The 11,110-nt window shown below is 42.8% G+C and overlaps 1 protein-coding gene across 1 annotated transcript; it reads right to left on the reverse strand.

The window, feature by feature from the left end:
* Positions 1-400: 400 nt before the first annotated feature.
* LOC121842800 (phosphatidylinositol 3,4,5-trisphosphate 5-phosphatase 1-like) lies at positions 401-9,302 on the reverse strand. Its single transcript, XM_042312556.1, has 3 exons — positions 8,940-9,302; positions 6,947-7,010; positions 401-542 (listed from the first exon to the last, which is right to left on the reverse strand). The coding sequence occupies exons 1-3, from the start codon at positions 9,080-9,082 to the stop codon at positions 471-473; spliced, it is 279 nt and encodes a 92-aa protein (XP_042168490.1). The 5' UTR covers positions 9,083-9,302; the 3' UTR covers positions 401-470.
* Between the last annotated feature and the right edge of the window lie 1,808 nt (positions 9,303-11,110).

The following is an 11,110-nucleotide window of genomic DNA, read 5'->3' on the forward strand; positions in this document are numbered from 1 at the left end:
TTTATGGTGCTGGTATAGATATTTCTGGTGCAGGTATAGATCTTTATGGTGCTGGTATAGATATTTCTGGTGCTGGTATAGATCTTTATGGTGCTGGTATAGATCTTTCTGGTGCTGTATAGATATTTATGGTGCAGGTATAGATATCTTTATGGTGCTGGTATAGATATTTTTGCTGGTGCTGGTATAGATATTTCTGGTGCTGGTATACATCAGTGTAGCAACACAAGAGCAAGATCTTAGAGAGCTTTACTGTTGCATGTTTCAGGAGACTTTAGGTCATGTTGTTCTGAATGACAGGTTTTCCTTCTATCACGATCATACAGCGGACACACTGTTATAAAGGACTTTGTACTGTTAGGCTACATTCCAAGGGCGTATTAACGACCAAGTCACCTGTTTTTTTTTATAGCCCCTTTCACTGCAACTGTGGATGTTGTTTTTCTTTGTGAAGTTTCCGTTCTTTTCTGTTAAGCACCACGAGATGAACGTTGTGGCTTGTCATACGCCCACGCTAGGGGATCATTCAAAACCTCCTGCAACTGAAAGAGGAAGAAGCTATTGATCAACATTAGTAGAGTGGCCTGTAGGAACTACAAGTACACTTCAACATTAGCAGAGTAGCCTGTAGGAACTACAAGTACCCTTCAACATTAGCAGAGTAGCCTGTAGGAACTACAAGTACCCTTCAACATTAGCAGAGTGGCCTGTAGGAACTACAAGTACCCTTCAACATTAGTAGAGTGGCCTGTAGGAACTACAAGTACACTTCAACATTAGCAGAGTAGCCTGTAGGAACTACAAGTACCCTTCAACATTAGCCTGTAGAAATACAAGTACCCTTCAACATTAGTAGAGTGGCCTGTAGGAACTACAAGTACCCTTCAACATTAGCAGAGTAGCCTGTAGAAACTACAAATACCCTTCAACATTAGTAGAGTAGCCTATAGGAACTAGTACCCTTCAACATTAGCAGAGTAGCCTGTAGGAACTACAAGTATCTTTCAGCATTAGCAGAGTAGCCTGTAGGAACTACAAGTACCCTTCAACATTAGCAGAGTAGCCTGTAGGAACTACAAGTACCCTTCAACATTAGCAGAGTGGCCTGTAGGAACTACAAAGTACCCTTCAACATTAGTAGAGTAGCCTGTAGGAACTACAAGTACCCTTCAACATTAGCAGAGTAGCCTGTAGGAACTACAAGTATCTTTCAGCATTAGCAGAGTAGCTTGTTAGGAATTGCAGTACCATTCAGCATTAGCAGAGTAGCCTGTAGGAACTACAAGTACCCTTCAACATTAGCAGAGTAGCCTGTAGGAACTACAAGTACCCTTCAACATTAGCAGAGTAGCCTGTAGAACTACAAGTACACTTCAACATTAGCAGAGTAGGCCTGTAGGAACTACAAAGTACCCTTCAACATTAGTAGAGTAGCCTGTAGGAACTACAGAGTATCTTTCAGCATTAGCAGAGTAGCTTGTTAGGAATTGCAGTACCATTCAGCATTAGCAGAGTAGCCTGTAGGAACTACAAGTATCTTTCAGCATTAGCAGAGTAGCCTGTTAGGAATTGCAGTACCCTTCAACATTAGCAGAGTAGCCTGTATGATCTACAGTACCCTTCATTTCTGTGTATAGGGCAGTTAAAACTCAAGAACTTGTAAATCAGCATGGATGACTTTCATGCTTTCCAGCTACAATAGATAAATGAATAACTAATCTAATCTATCTAACTGTGTACTGTAGTATGGTCTCCAGGTTTGGAATATTCTGACTGCCACAGTAATAAGGGAATGTATAGTAATGTATAATAACCAAATTTATTAAAATCTCAACCTCTGCCTCTGGGTGACAGAGAGGCAGAGAGGATGGAGCTACCCGTTGTGCTGTACACACCTTTAATTGAATAGAGACTGTAGTGTACAGTCTGTTAATTGAATAGAGACTGTAGTGTACAGTCTGTTAATTGAATAGAGACTGTAGCGTGCTGTCTGTTTATTGAATAGAGACTGTAGTGTACAGTCTGTTTATTGAATAGAGACTGTGGTGTACAGTCTGTTAATTGAATAGAGACTGTAGTGTACAGTCTGTTAATTGAATAGAGGCTGTAGTGTACAGTCTGTTATTGAATAGAGACTGTAGCGTGCTGTCTGTTTATTGAATAGAGACTGTAGTGTACAGTCTGTTAATTGAATAGAGACTGTGGTGTACAGTCCGTTAATTGAATAGAGACTGTAGTGTACAGTCTGTTTATTGAATAGAGACTGTAGTGTACAGTCTGTTTATTGAATAGAGACTGTGGTGTACAGTCTGTTAATTGAATAGAGACTGTAGTGTACAGTCTGTTAATTGAATAGAGACTGTAGTGTACAGTCTGTTAATTGAATAGAGACTGTAGTGTACAGTCTGTTTATTGAATAGAGACTGTAGTGTGCAGTCTGTTTATTGAATAGAGACTGTAGTGTACAGTCTGTTTATTGAATAGAGACTGTAGTGTACAGTCTGTTTATTGAATAGAGACTGTAGCGTGCAGTCTGTTTATTGAATAGAGACTGTAGTGTACAGTCTGTTAATTGAATAGAGACTGTGGTGTACAGTCTGTTAATTGAATAGAGACTGTGGTGTACAGTCTGTATATTGAATAGAGGCTGTAGTATACAGTCTGTTTATTGAATAGAGAATGTGGTGTCGGGTCTGTTTATTGAATAGAGACTGTAGTGTACAGTCTGTTTATTGAATAGAGACTGTAGCGTGCAGTCTGTTTATTGAATAGAGACTGTAGTGTACAGTCTGTTTATTAAATATAGACTGTGGTGTACAGTCTGTTTATTGAATAGAGACTGTTGTGCACAGTCTGTTTATTGAATAGAGACTAGTGTACAGTCTGTTAATTGAATAGAGACTGTAGCGTGCAGTCTGTTTATTGAATAGAGACTGTAGTGTACAGTCTGTTAATTGAATAGGGACTGTAGTGTACAGTCTGTTTATTGAATAGACTGTGGTGTACAGTCTGTTAATTGAATAGAGACTGTAGTGTACAGTCTGTTTATTGAATAGAGACTGTAGTGTACAGTCTGTTAATTGAATAGGGACTGTAGTGTACAGTCTGTTTATTGAATAGACTGTGGTGTACAGTCTGTTAATTGAATAGAGACTGTAGTGTACAGTCTGTTTATTGAATAGAGACTATTGTGTACAGTCTGTTTATTGAATAGAGACTATTGTGTACAGTCTGTTTATTGAATAGAGACTGTAGCGTGCAGTCTGTTTATTGAATAGAGACTGTAGCGTGCAGTCTGTTTATTGAATAGAGACTGTAGCATACAGTCTGTTTATTGAATAGAGACTGTAGTGTGCAGTCTGTTTATTGAATAGAGACTGTGGTGTACAGTCTGTTTATTGAATAGAGACTGTGGTGTACAGTCTGTTAATTGAATAGAGACTGTGGTGTACAGTCTGTTTATTGAATAGAGACTGTGGTGTACAGTCTGTTTATTGAATAGAGACGGTGGTGTACAGTCTGTTAATTGAATAGAGACTGTGGTGTACAGTCTGTTAATTGAATAGAGACTGTAGTGTAGTCTGTTAATTGAATAGAGACTGTGGTGTACAGTCTGTTAATTGAATAGAGACTGTGGTGTACAGTCTGTTTATTGACTAGAGACTGTGGTGTACAGTCTGTTAATTGAATAGAGACTGTGGTGTACAGTCTGTTAATTGAATAGAGACTGTGGTGTACAGTCTGTTAATTGAATAGAGACTGTGGTGTACAGTCTGTTTATTGACTAGAGACTGTGGTGTACAGTCTGTTAATTGAATAGAGGACAGGAGCAGTGTAACTCATTTCCAGCCCAAGAACGTGACAGTTGATATCAAGTGTCTAGTTTTACAGAGCTCTCACATTTTAGCCCTGACTTGAATTGGCCCAAACACGGTGCAAACAATACAAGGCGATTTTGTGCAATGCATAAATAACCCTAATAGGTTACACAATATTCACAGTAAAATGCTAAATTCCAGAACTTTCCCACCACATGTGGCCTGTCTTCATTTCTGAAGGCATTGAAAGCAAAAGCAGAAGTTGCCTGATGCATGAGAAATTGAGAAATGGCTCTTAAAATACCCCTTAACACCCAACACCTGGAAGTGGACTACAACAATAAACAGTCTGTCATCATGAATTGCTTTGAGAGACTAGTCAAGGATCATATCACCTCCACCTTACCGGCCACCCAAGACCCACTTCAGTTTGCCCCCCGCCCCAACAGGTGCACATACGACACAATCGTCATCATACTTCACACTGCCCTATCCCATCTGGACAAGAGGAATACCTGTGTAAGAATGCTGTTCGTTTATTTAACCAGGTAGGCCAGTTGAGAACAAGTTCTCATTTACAACTGCAACCTGGCCAAGATAAAGCAAACCAGTTTGACACATACAACAACCCAGAGTTACACATGTAATAAACAAACATACAGTCAATAACACAGTAGAAAAAGAAAGAAAAAGACTGTTTACATTGTGTGCAGATGAGGTAAGATAAGGGAGTTAAGGCAATAAATAGGCCATGGTGGCGAAGTAATTACAATACAATTATACCATGCAGTACAATACAGCAATTAAACACTGGAATGGTAGATGTGCAGAAGATGACTGCGCAAGTAGAGATACTGGGGTGCAAAGGAGCAAGATAAATAAATAAATACAGTATGGGGATGTGGTAGATAGATGGGCTGTTTACAGATGGGCTATGTACAGGTGCAGTTATCTGTGAGCTGCTATGACAGCTGGTGCTTAAAGTTAGTGAGGGGGATATAAGTCTCCAACTTCAGTGATTTTTGCAGTTCGTTCCAGTCATTGGCAGCAGAGAACTGGAAGAAAGGCGACCAAAGGAGGAATTGGCTTTGGGGGTGACCAGTGAGATATACCTGCTGGAGTGTGTGCTATGAGTGGGTGCTGCTCTGGTGACCAGTGAGTTGAGATAAGGCGGGGCTTTACCTAGCAGAGACTTGTAGATAACCTGTAGCCAGTGGGTTTGGCGACTAGTATGAAGCGAGGGCCAATCAACGAGAGCATACAGGTCGCAGTGGTGGGTAGTGTATGGGGCTTTGGTGACAAACTGATGGCACTGTGATAGACTGCATCCAATTTCTTGAGTAGAGTGTTGGAGGCTATTTTATAGATGACATCGCCGAAGTCGAAGATCGGTAGGATGGTCAGTTTTACGAGGTATGTTTGGCAGCATGAGTGAAGGATGCTTTGTTGCGATATAGGAAGCCGATACTAGATTTAATTTTGGACTGTAGATGCTTAATGTGAGTCTGGAAGGAGAGTTTACAGTCTAACCAGAAACCTAGGTATTTGTAGTTGTCCACGTATTCTAAATCAGAACCGTCCAGAGTAGTGATGCTGGACGGGCGGGCAGAATGCGGGCAGCGATCGGTTGAAGAGCATGTATTTAGTTTTACTTGCATTTAAGAGCCGTTGGAGGCCATGGAAGGAGAGTTGTATGGCATTGAAGCCCGTCTGGAGGTTAGTTAACACAGTGTCCAAATAGGGGCCAGAAGTATAGAGACTGGTGTCATCTGCGTAGAGGTGGATCAGAGACTCACCAGCAGCAAGAGCGACATCATTGATGTATAGATCTTTTTTACATGGCACATATTGCACTTTTACTTTCTTCTTCAACACTTTGTTTTTAAACCAAATTGAACATATTTCATTATTTATTTAAGGCTAAATTAGAGAGAGGCATGCGTAGCCGAGTGAACATATGGGTCCAGTGAGTGGTTGGGCTGGCTGGGGACACAGCGATTCAGATAGTTAGCAGGCCGATGCTAACAAGCTAGCAGTCAGTAGGCTGGGGCAGTAAGCTAGCAGTTGAATGATGAAAATGTTCTGAGTTTGCGGTAGGAACCGGGGATAAGGAGAGAAAAAATAGGTCCGTTGTGATCTGGTTTGAGTCACGTTGTACGAACTGGCGAGAGCTTTCCGAGCTAAAGGTTAGCTGATGACCGCGAGTTCGGAGGTAAATAGAAATATTTTTGAAAAAAACAGATCCACGCCACATTGGGTGAGGCGGGTTGCAGGAGAGAATTTAGAAGTTGAGGTTTAGGAAAATATTATAAAAAGTAATGTGAAGAAAAATATATACAAATATATGTACAAGGGACATGACAGGACAAATACAAAGATGTCTGACTGCTATGCCATCTTGGATGGAGGCTGAAGAAACTTGGCTTGTCACCCAAAACCCTGACAAAATTTTACAGATGCTCAATCGAGAGCATCTTGTCAGGCTGTATCACAGCCTGGTACGGCAACTGCACCGTCCTCAACCGCAAGGCTCTAAACGGGGGCAAACTACCTGCCCTCCAGGACACCTACACCACCCGATGTCACAGGAAGGCCAAAAAGATCGTCAAGGACAACATCTACCCGAGCCACTGCCTGTTCACACCGCTACCACCCAGAAGGCGAGGTCAGTACAGGTGCATCAAAGCTGGGACAGAGAGACTGAAGAACAGCTTCTGTCTCAAGGCCATCAGACTGCTAAACAACAATCACTAACTCAGAGAGGCTGCTGCCTACATTGAGATCCAATCACTGGCCACTTTAATAAATGGATCATTAGTCACTTTAAATAATGTCACATTAATAATGTTTACATATCTTACAAAACTCATATCATATGTATATACTGTATTTTATACCATCTATTGCACCTTGCCTATGTTGATCGGCCATCGCTCATCCATATATTTATATGTACATATTCTCTTTCACCCCTTTAGATTTGTGTGTATTAGGTAGTTGTTGGGGAACTGTTAGATTACTTCTTAGATATTACATGAAAATACCAAATAATACCATTAAATGCTGTGTAGGGGGATCCACTCCCAAAACAGGGTGCAGAATATATATTGTGGAGCTGTCTGACTGACCTGGACAGAGAGTTTCCTCTCCTCATTGGGTAGGATCCTGTAGGTATACACACAGTTCTGGAACCTGGAAATAGGAAAGATGGGTTATCATAATACAGTTTACAGAGATGTCTTGATCTGGCGGTCTGGTTCTTGAGAAGCGGTCTGGGTTTTGAGAAGCAGTCTGGGTCTTGAGAAGCTGTCTGGGTCTTGAGAAGCCGACTGGGTCTTGAGAAGCCGTCTGGGTCTTGAGAAGCCGTCTGGGTCTTGAGAAGCCGTCTGGGTCTTGAGAAGCCAACTTTGTCTTGAGAAGCCGTCTGGATTTTGAGAAGCGGTCTGGGTCTTGAGAAGCTGTCTGGGTCTTGAGAAGCCGTCTGGGTCTTGAGAAGCCGTCTGGGTCTTGAGAAGCCGTCTGGGTCTTGAGAAGCCGACTGGGTCTTAAGAAGCGGACTGGGTCTTAAGATGCGGTCTGGGTCTTGAGAAGTGGTCTGGGTCTTGAGAAGTGTTCTGGGTCTTGAGAAGCCGTCTGGGTCTTGAGAAGCGGTCTGGATCTTGAGAAGCGGTCTGTTTCTTGAGAAGCCAACTGGGTCTTGAGAAGCCGTCTGGGTCTTGAGAAGCGGTCTGGGTCTTGAGAAGCCGTCTGTTTCTTGAGAAGCCAACTGGGTCTTGAGAAGCCGTCTGGGTCTTGAGAAGCGGTCTGGGTCTTGAGTCTTGAGAAGCCAACTGGGTCTTGAGAAGCCATCTGGGTCTTGAGAGGCGGTCTGGATCTTGAGGAGCCGTCTGGGTCTTGAGAAGCCGACTGGATCTTGAGGAGCCGTCTGGGTCTTGAGAAGCCGACTGGATCTTGAGAAGCGGTCTGGGTCTTGAGAAGCGGTCTGGGTCTTGAGGAGCGGTCTGGGTCTTGAGAAGCAGACTGGGTATGGGTCAAGAGGTTGGGTCTGGGTTTCTGGTTTAAAGTAACTGACGTCTCACAGCAGCGTGTGACAGGTGCAGTAATGACAGATGGCATGCACTCAAACACTTCCGTTGGTCTTTGTGTACAATGGAAAAGAGTACATGACCATTTATTTTGTTTAGCAATTATTCTAATAAAAGCTCAGAGCGACACAGAGATGTGTGGCGTGAGTTGTACGACGGAGTCTACCCAGCTTTACAGCACGACTGTATGTGCCGATGAGTTGTTCGCTGCAGTCAGCAGGTGTACTTTTAAAATAGTTCTACGTTACATAGAGTCCCTGCTATAGATAGATAGATATATATATATATAACTGCATGCAACAATGACAGTATTCTAGACAGTTTCTCTGGTTAATCAAAGTCTTGAGCAAAACATTTTTAAATTCCCAACCGATGTACTTGATTTATGTCATGATGTAAGGAAACAGAAAGTCAACATCACACTGTTCTGCTATACATCCCAAACGCTGTCATTAGGCAGAGTTGCGCTCTACACTGCACTGCAGGAAAATATGTCATCCGAAATAATATACAAGTAGGTATTTGACGGTTTCAGATTGAAATCGCTCTCAAAAATAAACTGTGTGATTAGCGTTGAGCATTGTTTGGCCAGATTTAAAAAGTCGTATTTTAAAATCAGCTCTTCCTACTCCAAGCTACTTTGATCTGTGCATTGCAGAGTCAAGACTTCAAAATCATCTTCCTTCCTCAATTTGAACTTTGTACAACAGCATTTGTAGTTTAGCTGTCAAATATTTCCTTGTCTGTCTCTCTCTGCATACGAAGAGGTATAAAGGAACGAGTTCTCAACATAATCTTCCTTCCTCAATTTGATCTTTCCAACAGAATATTGACTGTTAAACTGTCAGTTTATATATATATTTTATATATATATATAATTATATATATAAATATATATTTATATATAGAGAGTTCAGAGTTCAGTACACTAGAGAGTTCAGTTCTCTACTGAAAACAGTCAGCTACAGACAGAGTTCAGTTCTCTATAAATATATATATATATATATCTTTTTTTGAAGATGGACATTTTACTTACAGAACACAGAGGGCGTAGGCACCCTGTATGGACTCACTGTCCCGGAGGAGGAAGCTCCCATCCTTAGCTGCTTTGGAGAGCAGATCCTCAGCCTTAGACCGGGTGATATTACCATGGTGCCATGGCTGGTACGACGTAGACATCCTGGTTCTTCAGAGTTCAGTTCTCTACTGAAAACACTCAGCTAGAGAGTTCAGTTCTCTACTGAAAACATTCAGCTACAGACAGAGTTCAGTTCTCTACTGAAAACACTCAGCTACAGACATGTTTCTCACAGTCTTCTCTCTTGCTCTCTCCCTTACTCTCTGTTTCTCTCTTACTCTCTCTCTCTCTCTCTTCCTGTTAGTGAGTCGAAAGCTGTAAAAAGGAAGCTGCTACAAACATGGCTGTGAACTTCCTCATTTGAGAAGTTAGAAAGAGAGAGGAGGGCCAGAGAGAGAGCTGAACCACTACCACCACAGACACACACACACACACACACACACTGCTGGTCACAGACCTTTGTCACACTGTTGTAATATACCCAAGGCTAAAACTATCTTTCCACCACTGTCATGTTGAACTGTCTGATAGAAAACATACATTTAGTGGCCTGTGTTTTAGCCTGTGAGAGGTTAGAATATACATGTTTCATCTGTTAGGGATGCATCCCAAATGGCACCTTATGCCCTACGGGATCTAAAGTAGTGCAATATATAGGGAATAGGTGCCACAGGGCTCTGGTCTAAAGTAGTGCACTATATAGGGAATAGGGTGCCACAGGGCTCTGGTCTAAAGTAGTGCACTATATAGGGAATAGGGTGCCACAGGGCTCTGGTCTAAAGTAGTGCACTATATAGTCAATAGGGTTCCATTTGGAACTCACACCCCTGGTCTGAAAAGTCATGCGAAGGTTCCATGTATGTGGGTGTAGGGTATGTGGTTTTTGTTTTCACATCTGACACATCTGTATCAGCGCTGTTAGCATTAGGCTAATGTAGAGGAAGATATGCTGCTTTGAATATTTTCAGGAAACCCAATAAACCATCTGGTTAGGATTCTAGTACAGTGCAGGTTGGCTGGGAAATAGACTCAAGGTCTAAGTTCTAGGCCTAGCCACCAGTTATTACACTTACTTTACAGAGAGAGCCAACTGGTTCCTACTGGTTACCACTGGTCTCTACTGGTTCCTACTGGTCACCACTGGTCACTACTGGTCTCTACTGGTTACTACTGGTCTCTACTGGTTCCTACTGGTCACCACTGGTCACTACTGGTCTCTACTGGTCACTACTGGTCACTACTGGTCACTACTGGTCTCTACTGGTCACTACTGGTCACTACTGGTCACTACTGGTTCCTACTGGTCACTACTGGTCTCTACTGGTCACTACTGGTCACTACTGGTCTCTACTGGTTCCTACTGGTCACTACTGGTCACTACTGGTCTCTACTGGTCACTACTGGTTACTACTGGTCACTACTGGTCACTACTGGTCACTACTGGTCACTACTGGTTCCTACTGGTCACCACTGGTCTCTACTGGTCACTACTGGTCACCACTGGTCTCTACTGGTTCCTACTGGTCACTACTGGTCTCTACTGGTCACTACTGGTTACTACTGGTCTCTACTGGTTACCACTGGTCTCTACTGGTCACTACTGGTTCCTACTGGTCACCACTGGTCTCTACTGGTCACTACTGGTTACTACTGGTCACTACTGGTCACCACTGGTCACCACTGGTCTCTACTGGTCACTACTGGTTCCTACTGGTCACTACTGGTTACTACTGGTCACCACTGGTTCCTACTGGTTACCACTGGTCTCTACTGGTTCCTACTGGTCACCACTGGTCTCTACTGGTTCCTACTGGTCACTACTGGTCTCTACTGGTCACTACTGGTTACTACTGGTCACTACTGGTTACTACTGGTCACCACTGGTTACTACTGGTCACCACTGGTCACTACTGGTTCCTACTGGTTACCACTGGTCTCTACTGGTTCCTACTGGTCACCACTGGTCACCACTGGTCACTACTGGTCTCTACTGGCTCCTACTGGTCACCACTTGTCACTACTGGTCTCTACTGGCTCCTACTGGCTCCTACTGGTCACTACTGGTTACCACTGGTCTCTACTGGTTCCTACTGGTCACCACTGGTCACTACTGGTCTCTACTGGTCACT

The sequence above is a fragment of the Oncorhynchus tshawytscha genome, unplaced genomic scaffold (genome assembly GCF_018296145.1).
Source record: "Oncorhynchus tshawytscha isolate Ot180627B unplaced genomic scaffold, Otsh_v2.0 Un_contig_10597_pilon_pilon, whole genome shotgun sequence".
Classification (NCBI taxonomy): Eukaryota; Metazoa; Chordata; class Actinopteri; order Salmoniformes; family Salmonidae; genus Oncorhynchus; species Oncorhynchus tshawytscha.

Coding starts and splice junctions, on each gene's coding strand:
- LOC121842800 (XM_042312556.1), bottom strand. CDS start 9,082: ATGTCTACGTCGTACCAGCCATGGCACCATGGTAATATCACCCGGTCT. Junction 7,011..8,939: donor GCCTACGCCCTCTGTGTTCT/GTAAGTAAAATG, acceptor TCCTATTTCCAG/GTTCCAGAACTGTGTGTATA. Junction 543..6,946: donor AGAGGAAACTCTCTGTCCAG/GTCAGTCAGACA, acceptor TTCCTCTTTCAG/TTGCAGGAGGTTTTGAATGA.